This window comes from Schistocerca nitens, chromosome 1 (assembly GCF_023898315.1).
Source record: "Schistocerca nitens isolate TAMUIC-IGC-003100 chromosome 1, iqSchNite1.1, whole genome shotgun sequence".
NCBI classification, from domain to species: domain Eukaryota; kingdom Metazoa; phylum Arthropoda; class Insecta; order Orthoptera; family Acrididae; genus Schistocerca; species Schistocerca nitens.
The window spans coordinates 482,429,183-482,455,398 of record NC_064614.1 but is presented as its reverse complement, the minus strand read 5'-3'; the positions used below and the strand labels follow the sequence as shown (position 1 = coordinate 482,455,398).

General features: G+C 43.8%; 1 protein-coding gene across 1 annotated transcript in view; it reads left to right on the top strand.

Moving 5' to 3' along the window:
* The window catches only part of LOC126255659 (serine protease snake-like), a 234,674-nt gene extending 211,436 nt beyond the window's left edge, over window positions 1-23,238 (top strand). Inside the window, exon 6 of the mRNA XM_049955419.1 lies at window positions 22,731-23,238. Coding sequence (XP_049811376.1) covers window positions 22,731-22,898 — 168 coding nt within the window. The 3' untranslated portion in view covers window positions 22,899-23,238. The remainder of the gene's footprint in view (window positions 1-22,730) is intronic.
* Window positions 23,239-26,216: the final 2,978 nt, after the last annotated feature.

Genomic DNA, 26,216 nt, shown 5'->3' with positions numbered 1-26,216 from the left:
GTCATTACAATTCTCAATTGTTTGAATTTTATTCTGAATTAACTCATTAGTATCAAATATGTCGTAGATATCATCCCTGTCAGTACTTGCAGAGTGATTGTTAGTGTCTAGTTCCGTAGAAAATTCCGAACTGTTGTCTAACAGAAGGTAAAGCCGATTAATTTCCTTGTCATGGTTTGAGAGCCAATCTTCAAATTTCAAAGCTATTGACTTACCTTCCTTCTCTAAACTTATTTCAGCATCGTGAAAGTTTAAGATTGCTTTGTATTCATTCAAAAAGTCTACTCCCAATATAATTTCCGTCGACAATAATGGAACAATAAGAAAGTTCATAGAGAAGCTGTAGCTTTGGCAAAAGAATTCTAAATTGGTTTGTTGGCGTACATCTACACTTTTTCCAAAGCTTGCACCTTGTAATTTAATCTTACGTAACGGAAGTGAGGGCAATCGTTCGATTTGTTGCATTTGCTAAAAGCTGCTTCACTAATTACTGAAATGGGACTGCCAGAGTCAAGTACTGCCGTAAATTTTATGTCATTTACAGTAATGTGAATCACAGGATATGCAATGTTGTTATGTTTTATGTCGTGTTCCTGGAGTAAGATGTCCCTAATGTCTTCCATTTTTACGTAATTACTAGCTACGGCAGCTGCGTCGTCAGTTTCATAAGTACGTTTTGTGGCTGCCAGCGGTATGAGTCATTGCCTATTGTCTCTTTGTTGGCGCGCGTCGTTACTGGGATTAGGAAACCTAACTTCTACAAATTCGCCTTGCCGAGAGGGCCCAGCTCTGTTTGAATCCCGCCAGTTCTGATGCAATTCAGGTCTGTCGTTACGATCATATCGTCTGTCGTCATGTCGATAGATTCCATAGTTTCTTTCTTGTCGGTCACGTGGTGGAGAATTTCTCCCTGAATCGTAACTGCGCGCTGGACCGTTGCGTCTAAAGTTATTCTGTCTCCCGTAGTAATAATTGTTTTGGTTCCCATATTGTCTGTTTCTCTGATTGTCTCTGTGATAGTCATTACCGCGGAGAGGTGATCTTTCCCTGTAATTATTACTACTCTGCCAACGGTTGTCATACGGGTGGTGTCTGTTTCGGTCACGATTTACGTTGAAAGAATAGCCTTGTCGTATATTATTTCTGTTATCGCGGAATTGTGACGGATGTGATCTGTAATTGTTGTGCTCCTGTTTCCGCGTTCCCCGATTGTCAGTGTCAATTTCCAGTTCTTGTAACAGTCCCTGAAAAGCTTCAATGTCGTCTTTGCAACGTCCTGCCAAAATAATATGTCGTAAATGTTCAGGCAGTTTGATTAAGCAAATACGGATGAGTTCTGAGGGGCTGTATGGGTTTGACAGGTACTGATTCTTGTGCAACATGTCTTCAAAATATTTCACAAGACGAAAATTCAGATTGTTCGAAATGTTTCATCATTATGATGCTATGTTTTACTCGGTCTTGTGTAGCTTGAGACCAATATGCTGAGAGGAAGGCATGATAAAAATCTCCTTCACTGTGACAATCGTGAATGACCGATCGCATTCTTACAGCTGGTTCATTCTCCAAGTAGCCACACATAAATTCTAACCTGTGCTCCAATGACAAGTTGGGAGGAAAACAATGAGAGAATTGATGGAGCCACGCTTGTGGATGAATGTCGTTGGCAGAATTCTTAAATGTTTTGAATTTACGTGTAGTAATAAACAGCTTATAGTCAAAATCATCGTGTCGGCGAGTAGCATATCTGTCATTGTTACGTCGTGTCGGCGGTTCCATCTCAAAATTCGGTGCACCTTGCCAATTTCTTTCATAATTTCCGAAGTGTCCTGTGTTATTATCTTGTGGGTGTTCCGTATTTCTAAGTCCCTCTTCCCGTGTTGGGGCGCGAGTGTCCTCTGAAATACGTAATTCTTGTATTACCTGTGTCAGCTGATCTTGTACTTCCCGGATTTCTCTTTGGTGTTGCGTATTAATTTGATTCAGATTTTGTTTCAGTTTCCTAATTTGTTCGCACTCTTCTGTCTCATTAAAGACTACCGGTTTTGTGTCATTCAGATTATCATCTACCTTTGTAGATAAGTTAGTGAACTGATCTGAAAGTTCGGCTACTTTATCCGATAGTGAAATTATTTCCTCTGTATGTTTTTCTGAACCAAGTTTCAGAGTGTCCATTTGTGTTGAAATGGTATCTACTGTGTCCTTTAAGTTTTCCTGAGTTTTTGTAAGTTGCATAACCGTATCGGTAGATGCAACTGAGTCAATTTTAGCTTGCAAGGTGTCGTGATTTTCATGAACAATAGTCTGCAGTTCTTTTATGGCTGCTTCGTGATTCTGTAATGCAGTTTCATAACGCGAAAAAATAGGTTGGAAATGCTCACAAATCTGTGTTTTTACGTCATTACAGACTTTTTGACATTTCGATTCAATGTTATGTAACTCAGTAGTTAAATCTTCACGTGTTTGTTCAAGAGTTTGTTCCAATGAGTCTAACTTTTTAAGATTTTGTTCCACTGTGTCTAACTTTTGAAGATTTTGTTCCATTGTGTCTAACTGTTGCTGTGTTTGTCTCTGGTGTTGTTCCATTGTGTCTAACTTTTGAAGATTTTGTTCCATTCTGTCTAACTTTTGTAGCTTTTGCTGTGTTTGACTCTGATTTTGTTCCATTGTGTCTAACTGTTGCTGTGTTTGTCTCTGATTTTGTTCCATTGTGTCTAACTTTTCAAGCTTTTGTCTCATTTGTTGCATTAATTGTAATAACAATGTATTAGTGTCTGGAATCTGTTTCTCTAAGCTTTTTGGCAGTGCATTTTCACCGGCAACATTCACATTTTGACAAGCAGAAAATGTGTCTTGACTCATTTGAGAAAACGGTGAGGACCAAAAACCTAAGTCTACAGTATTTGCAAAATTGTGTCCTGTCATTCCCGATTCCTGAGGCGAGCTGTTGCCGACCGATCGATCGATAATGCTTCCCTCTTCACTAATTGTTTCCCTGTCCACGCCATTATTTGCCGCCCGCTCCATTTCCCTATGCACAATTACCAAATTACTACTTTGAACATCAGTTAATTCATTACTCGGTGGCGCTAACACACTGCTTTCGTTTTCACTGTCATTTCTCAGTTTACTTTGGAGCCTAGTATTACGTTTTTCACACGCCATTATTGTCACAGTATTTCACACGACAACACAGAAAAACACAATTTGAAGAGCAAAAATAAGAGAACACATTAACATAACACTGAAAATAATATCTAGTTAATTGCAGCTGCGAAATACTTGGTGCAAATCTACATGCATGCCACAACTGTTTTACTGTACAACAATGAAAGACTGCAACTACAAAGGAGATTTTCTCTACAATTACGCGCTAGCAATAAACATGAAACGTCCCCTTTAAATAATTGTACAAGATTGTGCTTAAACTGACACACAATATTTTTTAGCGCAACGCAATCTGACTATCAAAGATCCCTGCAAAAGAATGGCTCTGAGTAACATTAAACTATACCTTTCACAAATCACTTACCTCACAAAAATCTTCATTACTCGAACTACTGCAATACAGCGAGCGCCACTACTGCCAGCTAAATAAAAGATTCAAACTACGGAAGGCACTAACTACTGATAGGGATAGTTAGCAAATGAAAGATATTAATAGAGAACAAACACTGTATTTACCTTAATAGTCATAATATATATAGCAGTTCATGACAAATTACAAAACTCCGCCATCTCTCTCCCCACATCCACCACTGCTGGCGGCTCACCTCCAACTGCGCAACGCTACGCGCTGTTCACAGCCAGCTGCCTAACACTACAATGGCGAGTATTACAACAATGCAAAGCAGCCACAGACTGCACACAGCACAGCCAGTGATTTTCATACAGACGTGGCGTTACCAATAAAAAAACCTAAACAGCCTACTTACAGTTGATTCAGAGCAAAACAGTTTTCTGGTCATCGGATTCTGCGTCAGGGCCAAGAGCGTGGCTGGGGCACAACTTCTGAGTGAATGGGTTGGGTGGTGGAGCAAACATTTATTTCGTAGTGTTTCCCACTGTGAACAATCCAAGCACTGCAGAATTTGCGTTGTCTTGTCTGGGGCTTAGAACGGTGCTCGTGTAATACATCAGCAGGTGAAATTCACTATCATATGGATACATTTGAAATTTCTTTATCCTTCCCGGGTTCGATTCCCGGCGGGGTCAGGGATTTTCTCTGCCTCGTGATGACTGGGTGTTGTGTGGTGTCCTTAGGTTAGTTAGGTTTAAGTAGTTCTAAGTTCTAGGGGACTGATGACCATAGATGTTAAGTCCCATAGTGCTCAGAGCCATTTGAACCATTTTTTTTCTTTATCTTAGTTTGAGAATATATGAGATGCACAGCATTTATCGTTTTAGAGGCGACGGCAATTGAACATAAGAATCGTTCGGCAACCAGTGGGACGAAACGGGCGAAATGCCTCACTGTGATGCGTTTGTCACCAGTGCCAATGGCAGGCCCAACGTATATAGTATTAGACATGGTGCCTCCCTGAGACCATCGTTAAGCCGCTGTAAAGCCTGTTGACAGGTGGCTAACCAAACAAAATAGATGCCCTTTTTGCGGAGCTGATTTGGAGAGTTTGCGATCTGTGCCACGAGGGGAATAAAATTGGCATAGTACAAGATTTTCCCCAGAAACGGGTGTAACCTTTTAAGAGTAGTAGGGTCGGCAAGTTTATAATCTCACTATGATGTTCAAACGTCGGCGTGATATCCTTGTCACTCAAAGTGTGGCCCTACTATTTGATGCCGGGGGAAAGAAACTGCGCTTCTCCAACTAAGAACGTAAACCGTTCTACTCGTGCCGTTGAGAAAAGGGTTCAAGATTCTTGTGATATTCCGCCCGCATACTCCATAACAATAATGTCGTCCAAATAATTGGCACAATGCGGAATATCTTGAACGTACTGTTTTAAAAACTTTTTAAAACATTAGTGGGTGCACTCACAACCACAAAAAGTAACTTATTGTACCTGCATAAGCTGAATAGCATATTTAAAATTAACGACTGATGTGAAGGATCATGAAGCCATAGCGGAAGATAGTTCTTTAAATTTATCCTCGAATAACAGAGGTCCCCGGCCAGTTTACGCAACAACTCCTCTGAGTGGTACAATGGATAAAGGTCATTGTTAGACTGAGATTTAATAGTGGCCCGCCCGATTAACATTGTAAAACAGGTCATCCGAATCGGCTTGCTTAAATCCCTCACGAGGCACAGGCGATTCGGATGCCTGTGAACTCGGGTAAGATTTAGAGGCAGAATAGGGGATGATGAGTCGGAATCACCACGTGTCCGTCGCTTTCGATCATGACTTACAACCTGGGAAAATTGAATGTTATTTGTAAAATTATGCTGAGTTGCTGAAGCAACCTCGAAAGATTTAGCTATTCGAAGCACTTCACCAAGACTAGAATCGCACTTGACCAAAGCAGTGAGATGCAAGTCATACAGTCATACCTCGAATCAATGATTCGGCGAACGAAACTTTAAAATTCTGGCACGTGAAATTGCACTTGCGTATGAGACTCTTCAAGTCAGCAGCCCAAGCTGCGTACGACTGACGACGTTGTTTACGATACTGATTACACTGGAGACTAGCCACAAAAATGTGCACCTGTTGACTACAGTATTCGGTAAACAGCGCACAGATATCAATGAAAGACAGTTCACTAGGGTCCGAGGGAGGTTGCAGTTTCTACACCACTTGATACAAGCAACTACTAGGAGAAGTAAAGCACTTGGTATCTACCATGAATGTCATAAACTAAACAGTACAGTTCAAAGCGGCGGAGGCAGACTTCTCAACCATCCGAAGATTCGTTGAAGGCAGCAAACGGCGGTGCGGTGGGGGACCTAGCCGTGACCCTCACTGACATGGTTGCTGCTGCCAAGAACGAGCTGCAGGAGAACGGCCTGCTTTCTTTGTGCTTTTTCTCTTGAGCCACTGAGCAATTGTTGCTGCTAAAGTTCCGTAAATTTGGTGTCAATAATACTGGCACTGGTTGCGAAAATGTCGCCGAAAACACGAAAGGATGATTCCTCATCGCCATTAAAGTGTCCGTAAGAGATACGAAGGCATAAGCCATAAAAAAAAGCCAAGTTCGTTGTGAGTCGAACAGAGTAAGAACAATATTCACCAAGTTAACACCCAGAGCGGTGCTCGTATACGCATGCAAGATAGGCATGATTTGAAGTATATTTTATATGACGTACTGTACAGCCTGAGCCACGGCGATTCGCCTAGCACCGAGGTCCTATCGGCCGGGAACATGTAACTCGGGTGTCGCTCATTTGGTGGCGCCTGACTGAGGCCATCTACAATGGGCCTTTCCTTTAATCCTACGTGATCATTGTTCTATATGTTCATTGCCTCTCCAGACCAGCCCCCCCCCCCCTCACACACACCGTTACAAAACTCGTCTTAATTTGTGACAGTCCTGAGAACAACTTCCAGTCCACTCGGAAAAAAAATGTTGTTTTGACAGGCGAGCGCGTGAGAGACGCCATATAAGTATGTACATAAATGTACGCCCATTAATTGCATGGATAGCTGGACGCTTCAAAGCATCGTTTCCGATACATGGGGAGGCGAGCCTGCCCCAGATCGAAAGCGCCTCGTGGATTAACGATTAGGACTGGTGAGCCGGCCAGCCTTTCTACATCTACACCTACATCCATACTCCGCAAGCCACCTGATGGTGTGTGGCGGAGGGTAACTTGAATACCTCTATCGGTCCTCCCTTCTATTCCAGTCTCGTATTGTTCTTGTCGGTATGCCTCTGTGTGGGCTCTAAACTCTCTGATTTTATCCACATGGTCTCTTCGCGAGATATACGTAGGAGGAAGCAATATACTGATTGACTCCTCGGTAAAGGTATGTTCTCGAAAATTCAACAGAAACCCGTACCGAGCTACTGAGCGCCTCTCTTGCAGTCTTCCACTGGACTGTATCTATCATCTCCGTAACGCTTTCGCGATTACTAAATGATCCTGTAACGAAGCGCGCCGCTCTCCGTTGGATCTTCTCTATCTCTTTTATCAACCCTATCTGGTACGCATCCAACACCGGTGAGCAGTATGTAAGCAATGGGCAAACAAGTGTACTGTAACCTACTTCCTTTGTTTTCTAACTGCATTTCCTAAGGATTCTTCCAATGAATCTCAGTCTGGCATCTGCTTTACCGACGATTATATGGTCATTCCATTTTAAATCACTCCTAATGCCTACTCCCAGATAATTTATGGAATTAACTGCTTCCAGTTGCTGACCTGCTATATTGTAGCTAAGTGATTAAGGCTCAAATGGCTCTGAGCACTATGGGACTTAACTTCTAAGGTCATCAGTCCCCTAGAACTTAGAACTAATTAAACCTAATCAACCTAAGGACATCACACACATCCATGCCCGAGGCAGGATTCGAACCTGCGACCGTAGCGGTCGCGTGGTTCCAGACTGTAGCGCCTAGAACCGCTCGGCCACCATGGCCGGCTAAGTGATTAAGGATATTCCTTTCTATGTATTCGCAGCACATTACACTTGTCTACATTGAGATTCAGTTGCCATTCCCTGAACCATGCGTCAATTCGTTGCAGATCCTCCAGCATTTCAGTACAATTTTCCATTGTTTCAACCTCTCGATATACTGCAGCATCATCCGCAAAAAGCCTCAGATTGGAATGTATAACGCAGAGGCAGGCTGGACAGTGAAGGGTTAGGCGTGTTTATAGCGATAAAATGTGCAATAGTATCGAAGGAAATTGACGGAGATCCGAAATGTGAAATAATTTGGGTGAACGTCACGGTTAAAGCAGGCGCAAACATGGTAATTGGATGTCTAATTGGCTCCCTGGCTCAGCAGCTGTTGTGGCAGAAGACCTGAAGGCAAATGTGGAAAATATTTCGAGTAGATTTCCCGACCATGTTACAGTTTTGGGTGGAGATTCTAATTCACCAGATATAGACTGGGAGACTCAAACGTTTATAACGGGTGGCAGCGACAAAGAATGCTGTGGAATTTTTTCAAGTGCATTATCTGAAAACTATGTACGGACAATGTACATGTTTATGTGGCTTTAGGCGGTTTCCCACATTCCAGTAGGTACATACTGGGCTGATACCCATGTCCCGCCTCAGTTAAGCATCTCCTACACAATAAAACAGTCCGTCAGACTCTACTAGGTCCGTCAAATATTTGACCTATACGGCGCAGTTTGACGTGTTTGTGAAAGACAGAGCGTATTTGAGAGAAATTTCTCTTGATGGCTCTGAGCACTATGGGACTTAACATCTGAGGTCACCAGTCCCCTAGAACTCAGAACCATTTAAACCTAACCTAAGGACATCACGCACATCCATGCCCGAGGCAGGATTCGAACCTGCGACCGTAGCGGTTGCGCGGTTCCAGACTGAAGCGCCTTGAACCGCTCGGGCACACCGGCCGGCGCTGACTTACGCTCTGCTCTAATATTCAGAGGAACGTTCTGACGTTTGAACAAAGATTTTCTCTAAACGCAGTGAGATGGAGTACACAGATCCCGTACCGGAAGGATCGGTAGCGTGAGTGTCGCTGGGTTGCTATCCTCGGTTGGCTCATCAACACACCCTCTACAGCCTCTCGTATTCATACATACAGACATCAAAAAAGATTTTGCATCACCTCGCTTCCGAGAGCCCCGGAACCTGTACAGAAAATTGGAGCAGAGATCAACATAAACATCATTTCCGCCTTTTTATTGTTCATGAAAAACATACATTGCATTTTGTAACACCATACAACGAGTCCTTCAGAGGTGGTGGTCTAGATTACTGTACACACCGGTACCTCTGATACCCGGTAGCACATTCTCTTGCACTGATGCATGCCAGTATTTGTCGTGGCATACTATCCACAAGTTCATCAAGGTACTTTTGGTCCAAATAGTCCCACTCCTCAACGGCGATTCGACGTAGATCCCTCAGAGTGGTTGCTAGGTCACGTCGTCCATAAGCAGCCCATTTCAATCTATCCCAGGCATGTTCGATAGAGTTCATGTCTGGAGAACATGCTGGCCACTCTAGTCGAGCGATGTCGTTATCCTGAAGGAAATCATCCTCAAGGTGTGCACTTTGAGGGCGCGAATTGTCGTCCATGAAGACGAATGCCTCGCCAATATGCTGCGTATACGGTTGCACTATCGGTCGGAGGATGGCATTCACGTATCGTACAGCCGTTACGGCGCCTTCCATGACCATCAGCAGCGTACGTCGGCCCCACATAATGCCACCCCAAAATAGCTGGAAACCTGCAACTTGCTACACTCGCTGTCTGGTTGAAGGCATATGTGACACTCATCGGTGAAGAGAACGTGATGCCAATCCTGAGCGGTCAATTCGGCATGTTGTTGAACCCAACTCTACTGCGCTGCATGGTGTCGTGGTTGCAAAGATGGACCTCGCCATGGACGTCGAGAATGAAGTTGACAACATGCAGCCTTTGCGCACGCTTTGAGTCGTAACACGACGTCCTGTGGCTGCATGAAAAGCATTATTGAACATGATGGAGTTGCTGTCAGGGTTCCTCCGAGCCATAATCTGTAGGTAGCGGTCATCCACTGCAGTAGTTGACCTTGGGCAGCCTGAGCGAGGCATGTCATCGACAGTTCCTGTCTCTCTGCATCTCTCTGTATGTCCGATCAACATCGCTTTGGTTCACTCCGAGACGCCTGGACACTTCCCTTGTTGAGGGCCCTTCCTGGCACAAAGTAACAATGAGGACGCGATCGACCTGCGGTATTGACCGTCTAGGCATGGTTGAACTACAGACAACACGAGCCGTGTACCTCCTTCCTGGTGAAATGACTGGAACTGATCGGCTGTCGGACGCCGTCCGTCTATTGGCGCTGCTCATGCATGGTTGTTTAAATCTTTGGGCGGGTTTAGTGACATCTCTGAACAGTCCAAGGGACTGTGTCTGTGAAGCAAAATCCACAGTCAACATCTATCTTCAGGAGTGCTGGGAACCGGGGTGATGCAAAATTTAGTTATACATATCGAAACACGGTTTTCAGCAAATGTTAGACCGCCGAGGGACTCCTATTTTTTGTTTGGTTAATATTTTTAGCGCTTCTATCTACGAAGATATTGAAGCAAGGACTTTTTTTTTTAATTGGAACCGCGTACTTTTCATTACAGCGTTCTATAGCTGTTGAGAAGTCAATTACAGTGATAAAGCGTTTTTTAATGTTGACATTGAAATCTGTCGTTAAGAAGTTGGAGAAGTGTCCTAGAATATGAGAGCACCGTGGCCGGAAACGGCATTTACGATGCAAACACTGTCCGCAGCTCGTGGTCGTGCGGTAGCGTTCTCGCTTCCCACGCCCGGGTTCCCGGGTTCGATTCCCGGCGGGGTCAGGGATTTTCTCTGCCTCGTGATGACTGGGTGTTGTGTGATGTCCTTAGGTGAGTTAGGTTTAAGTAGTTCTAAGTTCTAGGGGACTGATGACCATAGATGTTAAGTCCCATAGTGCTCAGAGCCATTCGATGCAAACACTTCCAAGCAGGCTTCGCGGACCAGGCTGTGTAGTCGTACACCGTAAGGTAGACCTGCGCGATGAGAATAAAACTTGATTTCCCCTTGAACCAATTTACGGCCAAGATGTACGTTCACCTGCGAATGTTGTATATGAAAATACGACATAGTCTTGAATTCTAGTGTATCACAAAGGGCTCAGGAAAACTATTTCATATTTGTGTGTCCTCCTAGATTTATGTGAGAGGAAACAGGGAAATCAACTGTTAGTTCTTCAAAAATAATGTGGTCTCATACGCTGCAAAAACAACTAGGCGTATGTCATTATTTCATCGGAATAAATAGTGCAGAGATTACATTCTAGACGAGAATTCGATTCAGACATTGCCCTAACATCCCTGTACTGCGCATGGTACACTGCATTAATATAGACTTGAGGCCGACTTCCAGCTGGCAACCACAGAGCACACAATATTGTAAAAGAGGTAAAGTGCGTAACAAAAGTAGTTTTTGTCTAGCAGTTGGCAGAATACCAGTATCGAATTCTCCCGCTAGTGGCCTCCACTACACACCATTTTGTATAGTTCCCTAAAGCCAATCTTGCGGAAACTGTGTGTGCGTGTGTGTGTGTGTGAGTGTGTGTGTGTGTGTGTGTGTGTGTGTGTGTGTGTGTTTGTTTGTTTGTTTGTTTTACGGGCGCTCAACGGCGAAATTATAAGCGGCCTTACACATATTAAAAACGAATGTGGGTAAAAAAATTATATTAAAATGTGATCATACACACCTCGTGATGCCAACTGAGTAGGTACTCGACCGAATAGTAGCGGCTCTGGTCAAAGAAAACCATCATAGCGACGGGGAGAGCGGTGTGCTGACCACACGCCCTCCTATCCGAATCCTCAGCTGAGGATGATGCGGCAGACGGATGGTCCCGATGGGCCAGTTGTGGCCTGAAGACGGACTATGTATTAAATAACTAAATGATTAGAAGGAAGATTTGACCTATCTTTTCCTGTGCTTGTCTATATGCTTCATAGAAGTACACTACTCGCCATTAAAATTGCTACACCAAGAATAAATGCAGATGATAAATGTATATTCATTGGACCAATATATTAGACTAGAATTGACATGTGATTACATTTTCACGCAATTTGGGTGCATAGATCCTCAGAAATCAGAACCCAGAACAATCACCTCTGGCCGTAATAACGGTTTTGATACGCCTGGACATTGAGTCAAACAGAGCTTGGATGGCGTATACAGGTATAGCTGCCCATGCAACTTCAACGTGATACCACAGTTCATCAAGAGTAGTGACTGGGGTACTATGACGAGACAGTTGCTCGGCCACCATTGACCAGACGTTTTCAGTTGATGAGAGATCTGGAGAATGTGCTGGCCAGGGCAGCAGTCGAACATTTTCTGTATCCAGAAAGGCCCGTACAGGACCTGCAACATGCGGTTGTGCATTATCCTGCTGAAATGTAGGGTTTCGCAGGGAGCGAATAAGGGGTAGAGCCACGGGTCGTAACACATCTGAAATGTAACGTTCACTGTTCAAAGTGCCGTCAATGGGAACAAGACGTGACCGATACGTCTAACAAATGGCACCCCATACCACACCAGTCTGGCGATGACGAATACACGCTTCCAATGTGCGTTCACCGTGATGTCGCCAAACACGGATGCGACCATCATGATACTGTAAACAGAACCTGGATTCATCCGAAAAAATGACGTTCGTGCACCCAGGTTCGTCGTTGAGTACACCACCGCAGGCGTTCCTGTCTGTGATGCAGCGTCAAATGTAACCGCAGCCATGGTCTCCGAGCTGATAGTCCATGCAGCTGACACGGCGTCGAACTGTTCGTGCAGATGGTTGTTGTCTTGCAAACGCCCCTTCTGTTGACTCAGGGATCGAGACGTGGCTGCACGATCCCTTACAGCCATGCGGATATGATGCCAGTCATCTCGACTGCTAGTGATACGAGGCCGTTGGTATCCAGCACGGCGTTCCGTATTACCCCCCTGAACCCAGCGATTCCATATTCTGCTAACAGTCATTGGATCTCGACCAACGCGAGCAGCAATGTCGCGATACGATAAACCGCAATCACGATAGGCTACAATCCGACTTTTATCGAAGTCGGAAACGTGATGGTACGCCTTTCTCCTCCTTACACGAGGCATCACAACAACGTTTCACCAGGCAACGCCTGTCAACTGCTGTTTGTGTATGAGAAATCGGTTGGAAACTTTCCTTATGTCAGCATGTTGTAGGTGTCGCTACCTTGTGTAAATGCTCTGAAAAGGTAATCATTTTCATATCACAGCATCTTCTTCCTGTCGGTTAAATTTCGCGTCTGTAGCACGTCATCTTTCTGATGTAGCAGTTTTAATGGCCAGTAGTGTAAAATACATGCTATCGGACAACTTTCTGTGTCTATACTGCTCTAAATTGTATCACATGGGACACAATCGTTGAATTAAAAATTTGATTAGAAATACTTTGGTGACCACCTGTATACCGAAAAATAGTCTTCTTAACGAAACGTCGTTTCATGCTGAACGTAAGCGCGTAATGACAGTGTTACCAGCTACGTGCAATACACGCTGTCGACTTATTTGACATTGGAATGCAATTTCGTAGACATGGAAATGAAATAAACAATTTAGCTAACAATGATAAAACATAAATTGTGTCTTCAAAAAATAACTTTATCTTTTATTTAAGCATGTGTTCACACCGTTGACCATGGACTGAAAGGCATATTTGCAATCGCCGTTCAAAAGAACGACGAACAGATATAATTAGAGTGGATAGTATGGTACAGCAGGGACAGGCGATTCAACGACACATATCGTCTGGTGTAGTTGGGGCTTCATCATAGACTGCATCTTTAAGTGCTCCTCAAAGAAATAAATCAAGAGGAGTCAAATCGGGGGACCTCGCGGGCCATTTGACAACAGAATTTCGTCCTGTCAAACGTCAGGAAAGTTTTCACTCAGTATTTGCGTTGCCACACGGGGCGAGTGAGATGAAAAACAGTCTTGTAGCAGCCACATACACTGTAGAATATTCAGTGGTATCTCTTCTAGAAGAACCGTCACAATGTTCAGAAAGTAGGCGTACGAATGTCCATTTACAACGACTCTATTGAAGTAAGGTACCACAATGTAATTTCCTATGGTGATGCACCATACTTTTACGTTCCACGGCCGTTGATGTTGCATCTGACGAAGCCAGTGTGGATTTTCGGCTGCCCAGCTGTGCATCTTATGCAAATTTACGTTAGGTTGGCTAGTAAACGTTTCGTCACTGGTAAAGAACTCACGTTGGAAAAACGTAGGGTCGTCTCTCAGTTGCTGAAGGGCAAACCGACAAGATTCTGTACTGCGTTCGAAATCACAGTCGTCGAGTGCCTGATGTGACAGATGACTGGGATGGAAATTCTGTCGATGCAGGATGCAAATGACAATCGTCTGGCTGATTCCACATTCATTGGAAATATGTCTCTTACCACTGTGCGGATTCATTAGCGTCGTAGCGAGAATAGCTTCTTCGTGTTCTATGTTAATAGCAGACTTTCTTGACCTCATTTTGACGTTCAAGCAACATGTCCGTGCGAGCGTCTTAATAATTCATGCAATTGCCTGGCGCGTGAGACGCTGGGTATAGATAGCCCTATATCCCTGTACTGTTTCTACGGATTTTTTTTTTTTACATTCAGTATATAAAAGTCGTGTATATAACTTCTCCTCATTGGTGCACATGTCTGCACGCAACGAATGTTGGAGCAGAAATGTGTGGCCTGCAGTACAGACAAGAAAACAGGCAAATGTGTTGACATTCTGAAACAGCATAACACGAAAGCTCTGCTTGGCGTTGTTTGCACCGCTATTGCCGGTCCCGGACACCATGCTCTCAAATTCTAGGACATTTCTCGAATTATTTTACAACAGATTTCAGAGTCAACATTAACAAACGCTATTTCACTGTATTTGTCTTCTCAGTAGCTAACGAATGCCTTTATAAGAAGCATACGGTTCCATTAAAAAAAAACTTACTTCAATAACCAAACAAAAAAATATGTGCCTCTCGATGCTCTTACATTTTCCGGAGCTTTTATTAATATATTGACGGTATATCGTCTGATTTTGGGCGCTACGTGAGTTAATCTTACACCTTCTATGACTGTTTTTCTAACTCAGTGGGAATTTCGACGACTGCTACCACTTAGCACCCTATAACGTATTTCTTCCACAAAGACGCCTTCCTCGTCTTCTAACATCGATCTGAAACACTTCCTATCTTTCTGACAGATTACAAGTGGAACTGCGTCGTCTTTCTTACAACGATTATCATTTAGGTAGTCCGAACGTTCCTCTTACACTTGCGCATTCGCTGTATCGTCCTGTTATGGCCAAGCAACGTCTCTCCGAATTCCTGCTATCTCATTTCCCTTACATGCTTGGAAGGGACTCCAAAAACTGGAAAAATACTATAGAATTTATCCTACTAGCGTGGGTTTTTTTTCAGTTCCCATTACAGATGCACTGCACATTCGCAGAACGCTTCAAACAAATGCAAGTCTTCCCTTCCACATCTCTAACAGTCGTTTCACGTGATCGCCCACTTCACGTCGCTTCCCAGTATTACCCCAAAACACTTTTCACGATGTACACCAATAATCTTGAATCCGATGCTATCTTACTTTTTCTGTGTTATAAGTATTACCTTATTTTATCTACAGCTATTTAAAAATGGTTCAAATGGCCCTGAGCACTATGGGACTTAAACTTCTGAGGTCATCAGTCCCCTAGAACTTAGGGGCAGGATTCGAACCTGCGACCATAGCGGTCACGCGGTTCCAGACTGTCGCGCCTCGAACCGCTCGGCCACCTCGGCCGGCTACAGCCATTTATCATAGGATGCTTCCTGATGCAGGTTGCAGAGGGTTGTATGAACTGGCAAGGACTGCTAGTCTTGCTTGCGAGATGAAAGCGCAGATCACCATCTGTATCATCGTCGATTAGAGACCTTAGCTACAGAGCCGAGTAGAGGGTCTGAATCAGAGGCTCAGACGGTTCTGCTATCCTGTGGACAGCAGATTCTTCGACTTACGCCATTGGATGGTTGGGTTTCGGGTTCCGCTTAGGGTCCATTACACCCGTCTCTACGGATAGGGGAAGGGGGGCGGGGCGGACTGTGGACAAAACTAGGGAAAGTACATAGAGGGCTTCAGTCTCAAAAAGTGGAGGGTAAACACAGGACGAGGCTAGACCTACGTACCTAGGTATCTAGGAACAATAGGTATTATAGCTGTAAATGATTATAACTGTGTTGTGAAAGAACAGCTCCAACTACTAACATAAAGCACTGAAGCACAAATGATCATAAATATTGAAAGCTGGCTAAAGCCGGAGATAGTTTCAATCGAAATTTGTACAAAGCTCCTAATGGTGTTCTGAAGGGATGAAATAAATACAGTTGGTGATGAAGTGTTTATTGCTGTCAGAAGTAGTTCACCTTGTAGTGACATTGAAGTAGATAGTTCCTGTGAGTTAGTATGGGTAACCGGAATAAATTAATAATTGGTTCCTTTTAGCGACATCCGACTCAGCTAATACTGAACGGCTCAAAGAAAACTTGAGTCTCATTTCCAGTGGGTACCGCATTCTTGCAGTTATAATTGATGGAGACTTCAAACTACCCTCGATATATTGGCGAAAATATATGTTTAATGCCGGTGGTAGGGATAAAATATCGGCCGGTCATAGTGGCCGAGCGGTTCTAGGCGCTTCAGTCTGGAACCGCACGAGCGCTACGATCGCAGGTTCGAATCCTGCCTCGGCCATGGATGTGTGTGATGTCCTTAGGTTAGCTAGGTTTAAGTAGTTCTAAGTTCTAGGGGACAGATGACCTCAGCAGTTAAGTCCCATAGTGCTCAGAGCCATTTGAACCATTTGATAAAATATCGCCCGAAATCGTACTAAATACCTTCTCAGAAAATTAGTTCAGGAGCCCACTCGAAGTGTAAATGGTTACGAAAACACACTTAACCTCTTAGCAACAAATAATCCTGGGGAAATAGAGTGTATCACGACAGATGCAGTGTTGAGTGACCACAACATCGTCGTAGCGAGGCTGAATATCGCAACATCCAAATCCACGAAAAATAAACACAAAATATGTCCATTTAAAAAGGCAGCAAGAAATTTACTTGACACCTTCTAATACACATTCTCCACTCCTTCCAAACTAACTACATAAGCGTAGACTATATGTGGCTTAAATTCAAAGGAACAATATCGACGGCAATTGAGATACTTACACCAAATAAATTATTAATAAGAGATGGAACTGACCCCACGTGGTGTACAAAACAGGTCGGAATACTGTTGGAGAAACAGCACGCCAAGTTTAAAAGAACCCAAAATCGCTAAGATCGCCGATGTTTTACTGAAGCTCGAAATTTAGAGCGGGCTTCTATGCGAGATTCCTTTAATAGTTTTCTCAATGAAGCTCTGTGTTAAAATCTGGCAGAAAGTCCAAACAGATTCTGGCCGTACGTAAATTACGCCAGCGTGATAGCAAAGGTAATGTTGCCCGCATCTCGTGGTCGTGCGGTAGCGTTCTCGCTTCCCACGCCCGGGTTCCCGGGTTCGATTCCCGGCGGGTTCAGGGATTTTCTCTGCCTCGTGATGGCTGGGTGTTGTGTGCTGTCCTTAGGTTAGTTACGTTTAAGTAGTTCTAAGTTCTAGGGGACTGATGACCATAGATGTTAAGTCCCATAGTGCTCAGAGCCATTTGAACCAAAGGTAATGTTACCGACGACAGTGCCACTAAAGCGAAGTTACTAACGCGGTAGATGAAGTAGATGAAGTAGATAAAGTAGATTTCCCCGGTACATCAAAGCAGTTTAAAGCACTTAATAAAGAAAAGTCTCCCGGTCAATATAGGATACCAATAAGGTTCTTTTCGGAGTGTGCTGATATAATGCCTCCTAATCATTTACACGCGTTCGCTGGGCGGAAGATCTGTACTTAAAGACTGGGATGTTGCACTGGTCAACCCAATACTCAACAGGAGAATAGGAGTACACTCAGTTACAAATCCATATCACTGACGTCGATTCGCAGCAGGGCTTTGGAACTATACTGTGTTCCAAAAGTACCTCGAAGAATTCGCTCTTTTGGCAGATAGTCGGAACGGATACAGAAAAAAAAACGTTCTTTTGAAATACAACTATCTCTTTATTCGCATAAGGTAATGAGTGCTTTGGAGAGGAGTTATCAAACTGGTACCAAATTTCTACATTTCGAGAAGATTTTGACATCCTTCTTCACAGGCGACTTTTAATCCATTCTGGTACAGACGTCGAGAGACTGGGACAGCGTTGTTAGAGAGGCCATCGAAATTCGCACCAATGACGACCTCATAAACCGTGACTGTGGCTATAATCTTAGCAAGGCTTGGGAACCAGCGATTGGGTTGTCAAGAGTAAATCGAGCAAACGTATAGTTGTGACGACCACGGCGGACAGAGCCATCACACCGACGTCATCTCAGACGCCGTCGCAATCTGTTCCACCGCGCGACCGTGGCGCGGGGCGCGGACGGCGGAGTGAGCGCGCCGCGGGCGGAGGGTATTTAAATCGGCCGCCGCCGCGACCGAACCCAGTTCCCCCTGAGCAGCCATAGCGTACGGATCTCCGTGCCGGCACGTTCACAGGAGCTCAGTCCGTCAGTTCACCTGATGATGGCGACATGTATGATCGCCGAAATATTGTGCCCGTTGGACAGTATAGACCGGCATTACACCCGTGGATATTTTGACTTTTAATCAAATTGCGTGCCTATGGAGTATCGTCTCAGTTATGCAACTGGATTCGTCGTTACCTGTCAGAGAGGTCCGTAGTTACTGACAAATATTCATCGATTAACTGGCGTTCCCAAAGGAAGTGCTATGGTCCTTTGCTGTTCCTAATCTACATAAACGATTTTGGAGACAATCTGAGCAGCCCTCTTAGATTTCTTGCAAATGCTGCCGCCATTTTCCGTCTTGAAAAGTCATCACAAGATCAAAACCATTTGCAAAATGGTTTATCCTTGTGAAGCTATCGTAAGACTGTCTCATGAAACAGTACTGAGAATGTTACGCATCAGTTGTCAAACGTGTGATACATTTACTGCGTCATCCCATTACAAAGTGCCGTAACAGGAGGAAATAAACCAATACCTCACAGCACTACCCATACTGACAACAATGTAAATATTTATAACGTAGCGTAGTAGAACATACCTATGCTGTGCTATGCTATAATCACATTATCCCACTGTGGTAAATATATGATACAATCGAATGGTTCAAATGGCTCTAAGCAGTATGCGACTTAACATCTACACTTAGAACTACTTAAATCTAACTAACCTAAGGACATCACACACATCCATGCCCGAGGCAAGATTCGGACCTGCGACCGTAGCAGCAGCGCGGTTCCGGACTGAAGCGCCTAGAACCGCACGACCACAGAGACCGGCATACATTCGACAACTGGTGCGTAACACTCTCAGTACTGCCAAACTGATTTAGACAAGATAGTGTGAAGAACGGCGATTGACTCTAAATAATGAAAAGTGTCAGGTCGTCCATATGAGTAGGTCTACTAAAAGGAATCCTTCAAATTTCGGTTACACGATGAACCGTACAAATCAAAAGGGTGTCAGTTCAACTGAATAGCTAGAGATAACGGTTACAAACAGCTTAAATTGGTATGATCACACAGATAACACTGTGGGCAAAATGAACTAAACACTGTATTTTATTGCCAGAACACTTAGAAGATGCAGGAGGTATACTAAAGAGACCGTCTAAACTAGGCTTGTCCATCGTCTTCTGGAGTATTGTTGAGCGTTATGGGATCAGGATTGACGGAGGATATTGAAGAAGTTCAAAGGAGGTCAGCTCCTTTTGTAGTATAGCGAAACAGGTGAAAGAGTGGTTGCGATACGCGAGCTGGAGTGGCAGTTATTACAAAAAAAATTTTCGTTGGGGCGAGATCTTTTCACGAAGTTTCGATTACCAAATTTCTCTTCCGAATGTGTAAATATTTTTTTAGGGTCCATCTACATAGGGAGAAATGAGTCTCGTGATAAAATAAGAGAAATCACAGCTCGTATGGAAAGACGTAAGTGTTCATTCCCCCGACCCTAAATAGAACGCGTGCAAAAAATCTGTCATCGTCCCGTGATTCCTCCAGTGCCCAGTGGCAGAACTGTACAAGACGTTCAAAGTCGTCGTCATGCAATTCCTGGTGCACAGAAATATGGTACGGGTGCAATCGATGTTGATGTAGCATTCTCAACACCGACGTTTTTGAGATTCCCGATTCTCGCGCAATTTGTCTGCTACTGATGTGCGGAAAGTCGCGACAGCAGTTAAAACACCTGCTTGGGCGCCATCATTGGTTGCAGGTCGTGCTTGGCGTTTCACATGTGGCTGAACACTTCCTGTTTCCTTAAATAACCTAACTATCCGGCGAACGGTCCGGATACATGGATGATGTCGTCCAGGATACCGAGCGGCATACATAGCATACGCCCGTTGAACATTTTGATCACAATATTTATACATCAACACGATATCGACCTTTTCCGCAATTGGTAAACGGTCCATTTCAACACGAGTAATGTGTCACGGAGCAAATACCGTCCGCACTGGCGGAATGTTACGTGAAACCATTACAGCGCCATCTATCACAAAGCGAAAAAAGTGGTCCAACTAAACATTCATATTTCTTTACGAACCATACAAATATGTAATAAAAAATGGGGGTTCCTGTTTGAAAAAAAAAACTCAGTTGATATCCGTTTAACCTATGGCAGCGCCATCTAGCGGGCCAACCATAGCGCCATCTGGTTTCCCCCTTCAAGCTAGACGAGTATCGTTCTTTGTAGTTTTTTCGTTTGACGCTTATTTCGTGAGATACTTGGCCCGATCACTGTCAATGGACCACCCTGTATACTGCGGAAGGTAACTGAAAAAAATATGCAATGAGACCAACGGCAGTGACCCTTTTATTCAAGGGTAACAATTATACTCAAGTCACCGCCATTTATGAAGGTCCCCTGGAGTTTGCGAAAGGCAAAACACGCTTCTTATTAGGGTGTGAGATCACAGTGGACGACACTGCACGCTCTGCAAGTCCTCGCACGCTGGCCACAAGGTTGGTAAGGATTTCCTGTGGTAAGGCGTTCCAGCGTTCCAGTTCTCCAGCAGCGCGGTTGACAAGTGCTGGATAGTCGTTGATGCATGTGGATGTGCTGCAATACGACCGCCAAACGCTTCCCACACGTGCTCGGCGGGATTTAAATCGGGGGAACGGACAGGCCAGTCCATTCGTCAAATATGTTCTCGTTCCAAGGGTTCCTCCGTCTGCAGTGTTCGATGCTGTCATACATTCTCATCCACAAAAATGAAGTGGCTTACAAGGGGATTGAGTATATAGCGTCAAAGTGAGGTTTATCGGCGACTGCACAGTGTTCAAAGTTTTGGAAGTCAGTACACCGATGCAACATTATGCCTCCCCACACCATTAACACCTAGATTACCAAAACGATCATTTTCGACTACGTTCCTGGGTGCATTACGTTTTCTCCCCTCTCGACGTATGAGGATACGTCGAGAATCGCTAGTCACACAGAATCAGCTCTCATCCGGGAAAAGCACTCGACCCATTTTTTCGATGGTCCAGTGCCTATTCTCTTCGCAAACAGTGTCGCCAATGTGTCTGTGTCAACGGAACGCAACGCGCTGGTCGTCGAGCAAAGAGACCAGCCCCACGCAGTCACCGTGCCACTGCGGAGTGTGAGATTAGATTAGATTAGATTAGTACTTGTTCCATAGATCACGAATACGACACTTCGTAATGATGTGGAACGTGTCAGGTCAATAAAAGGTGTCTATACAAGATATTACATTACACAAAATATTACATAGCACTTAATTTTTTTTGTGGGGGTTGGGGAAATTACCCACTCACTATACCTAAAAATTCATCTAATGAGTAGGAGTTGCCATTAAGAAATTCTTTTAAATGCTATATGGCTACCTGTCAGACTTTTGATGCTATTAGCTAAGTGACCACAGACTTTTGTGGCTGAATAATTTATCCCCTTCTGAGCCAAAGTTAGATTTAACCTTGAGTAGTGAAGATCATCCTTTCTCCTAGTGTCGTAGCCATGTACACTGTGCTATTACTTTTGAATTTGTTCGGATTGTTAATAAGAAATTTCATAAGTGAATATATATATTGTGAGGCTACAGTTTCTCATTCTGGAAACATCCCCCAGGCTGTGGCTAAGCCATGTCTCCGCAATATCCTTTCTTTCAGGTGTGCTAGTTCTGCAAGTTTCGCAGGAGAGCTTCTGTAAAGTTTGGAAGGTAGGAGACGAGGTACTGGCAGAAGTAAAGCTGTGAGTACCGGTCGTGAGTCGTGCTTCGGTAGCTCAGTTGGTAGAGCACTTGCCCGCGAAAGGCAAAGGTCCGAGTTCGAGTCTCGGTCGGGCACACAGTTTTAATCTGCCAGGAAGTTTCATAGGTTTAAGTAGTTCTATGTTCTAGGGGACTGATGACCTCAGAAGTTAAAGCCCATAGTGCTCAGAGACATTTGAACCATTTTGCAGCTGTAGTTGACCGTGCTCGACCATCTTCTCTCCTTCGGGCAGCTGTACCTGTAGTTCGGAACAAACTCCTGTGACGCAGTCGTTACACTTTGTGTTCTTCCATTTTCCCAATGATCTCCTCCATGTGAAGTCATCCACATATTGTCTACAGGACATGTTGTAACTGCTCGGTGATTGACACACACTGTCTTTTCCCGTTCCTTGCACGACCTCGTGTTGCGGGGCCAGCCCCCACTCGGCGATACTGTCAGGCTGAACTCTCGGCATGTGCAGGACTTGGAGACATCTGGCAACATATTCCCTACTTTAATTCATTTCCAACGACTAGTTAATACGTTATGTTGTTTTATCCTTCTTGACCTTAAGTTTCGTAGAGCAGTGTATAACACCAACCTAATGTTGCTAGTTACGTGTTCGACCTGCACCTATTTTCGATTTTAGGCTTAGTGCTGACTTTTCTTCCTCCCGTGTTACAGGGCGACTCTGGCGGTCCGCTGCAGGTGCCGCTGCACGAGCCCTACTGCATGTACGGCCTGGTGGGCGTGACGTCATTCGGCAAGTTCTGCGGCTTCGAGAACTCGCCGGCCGTCTACTCTCGCGTCTCGCACTACGTGCCCTGGATAGAGTCCATCGTCTGGCCCTGAGCGCCGGCCGGAGCGTGCGCCACGGCTGCAGGATTCCATCGTGACGTCTCAACGTCTCATCCATGCACTTCAGAAGTACCATCGACTCTCTGTTTCTCAACTACAGTACATGACTAGCGCAGCAGCGCATTATAACTACCATTAAATGGGATAGCATATTGTGCTAAACGAGGGATATAATTAGTTGTTTTAAAGTAAAGAATGTTGTCCTTTGAGCAAGTGTGTCGTATAATGAAATAAATATCAAGAAATGTAGCTAAAGCTTTAATTCTAGTACAGATTGTATTTCTACAGTAACGCAGCTTAATGAATCATTTTCCGATGTATTTTCTCTGTTGAAACCAATAAATCGTGCAAAAATGTCATTTCCTTTGTTTTTATTACGTTAATTTTCGCATTTATTATAATTTAGGATGGTTAGATGAAGTTTCCTTGAATAGCATCAACTTACATTGAAAACAAGTACGTGATGAAAGATTTTTACGTTAATCTTCGCATTTATTACAATTTAGGATGGTTAGATGTTGTTCCTTGAATAGTTTACGTAGCAAACAAATATGTAATGAAAGATTGTCTGAATCAACGAGTTCAACGCGCTAGCAATTTTCATTAACTGAATTGAATTACGTTAGTTTGTAGTTTCACTGCCTGCATCATTCAATAACAATTGTTTCTTAGAAGTATCGTCACCGAATTAAAGTAACTTGTTACAATCCTCATGCGCTAAAACTTGGAATCTCTTCCTTTGTCTTTCACATCAGTACCCCAGCAACTCACGCAACAACGTTTTGTTCTCAAATGTTTCTTTATATCTATTTGTAACAGTTTCCAAAAATTATCCTATTGAAGTCTATAAACCATAAGTAATTGCTCTCAGAACGTAGCGATTGCAGAGGCTAAACCTTTACATTTGCATTAAATCCGAATTTTCCAATCGATTAGTCCTACTTTAGCTGTATCTTCCTACCTGAAAACTCCACCATCTTTAATGCATATAACTGGACTGATGTTTTACTGGAAACATTAAGCGTTCAAAAGGTCATAGGTACACTTTTAAACTAGAAGTACGTAAGATGATGGATGCACGCCGTCAACATCACCGTGCTGTGTTTCAATGAGGCGTTACCTACATAAAAGATGGGCAGTGGTTCAAAAAGTGGTTCAAATGGCTCAGCACTATGGGACTCAACTTCTGAGGTCATTAGTCCCCTAGAATTTAGAACTAGTTAAACCTAACTAACCTAAGGACATCACACACATCCATGCCCGAGGCAGGATTCGAACCTGCGACCGTAGCGGTCTCGCGGTTCCAGACTGCAGCGCCTAGAACCGCTCGGCCACTTCGGCCGGCCTGGGCAGTGGTTTTCGGCCGCTGTCAGGGTCATGAATTAAGCAAATTAGCTTTCTACTCTAGGCCATATACTCACTTTTACAATAATCATCATGCCAAAGCATTTTTTTTAAATCGGCGCTCTTTTCACTGGTCCAATATAAAAACCAACATAAAAACCTAATCTATGTAAGTAGGCTGTTTAGGTTTTTATGTAAGTAACGCCACGTAGCGCTCTGTATGAAAATCGCTGACCGCGCTGTGTGCAGTCTGTGGCTGGTTGGACTCAATGTTGGAATGTGAACAGCGCATAGCGTTGGTCACTTGGAGGTGAGCCGCCAGCAGTGGTGGATTTGGGGATAGAGATGGCAGAATTTTAAGAGCGGACGATCTGGACGTGTGTCCGTCATAAAAATTGAAATTTGTTTAATTGTATGTCACAAAATTATGTAAGGTAAATACTTTGTTTGTTTTCTATCAAAATCTTTCATTTGCTAACTATGCCTACCAGTAGTTAGTGCCTTCAGTAGTTAAAATCTTTTATTTAGCTGGCAGTAGTGGTGCTCGCTGTATTGCAGTAGTTGGAGTAACGAAGAATTTTGTGAGGTAAGTGATTTATGAAAGATATAGGTTATTGTTAGTTAGGGCCATTCTTTTGTAGGGATTATTGAAAGTAAGATTGCGTTGCACTAAAAATATTGTGTGTCAGTTTAGTGATGATCAGAATAAGTAAAGAGAGAAATGTCTGAGTACGTTCAGTTTTGCTCAGCTGTTTGAAAATCGAATACCGTAAGCGTTTTTCCAGCACTGTCATTCATAATTTTCTAAGGGGCCGTTTCAGTACCATCGAATTATTTTCAGTTCAAAAAAGGTGTGAAGCGTGCATTGTACAGACAGCTCGTCATAAAGTTTTATGGGCGAAAAAATGGCGACTTAAACATAACGGCATTTTTGCACGTTATTTTTGAACATATTGGTATCGTAAACTGTTGTACACGGACCGATATCACCATGGTCTAACCACAGAAACAATTTATGCATGATTCTTTACCGACGAAAAACATCTCTAGAGCTTGTGCGTCTGTGACCACGCGTCCAGTGGTGTGGGCCGCGAGTTTAAAAGGACGGTCGCGAATGCTATAGCTTCAGTCTCTCGGCTCATTTGGACAACTACCGGAAGGTACAAGGCCGAAATATCAGAATTTTTAAGAACTGTTCGTAGGGTTGTATATTTGAAACTAACACAGGTTGGTGTTGCATGCTGTCTCTACAGTAGATCTAATACATTTTTTGTGTTGACAGTAGTGCCGGGTAGTGCTCGAAACCTGAATGAATACCTGAGAATACTCGCGTCTGATGAATACATCAAATAACACGTGATATGTGGCACCTTATCTGTACATTAAAGCATCTGTATTTGGTTCCTCGTAAGTTGGTGCAATGTTTCCTGCCACTGTGACGTAGTAATCAACAGTTTGGTGGCCAGTGATTTTGATGTGTCACCATCTCCGCCACAGTTATTTTCAGGTGACTCAATTTGGACACTTGTTTCGTTCATTTCTTTTTTATTGAAGTTCGAAACTACTTTTGATTCATTCTTAGAGCATTGCTTTATAACATAATACAGCGTTCTTGCGTTGTTTGGAGGATTTTACATGCTGATGGTAACAGGTTTCAACTTAACTGTCACCTGTCCAGTGATTTAGGTAGTGCCCTCTCTTCCTACTAATGGAAATGAAGCCTCATGCTTCTTGACAGAGCGTAGGGGAACGACGCGGGAGACCCGCACCGCCGTACTAGGCAAGGTCCTAATGGACGTGACTTACCGTTGCCTTCCTCAGACCGTAATGATGAAGACGACACAACAACACCCAGTCATCGCGGGGTAGCTGAAAATCCCTGAACCCGCCGGGAATCGAACCCGGGACCTTCCTACTAATAGATAGTTTAATCATAGGAGTTGTCCACGTCTTATACCTTTTTTTTAG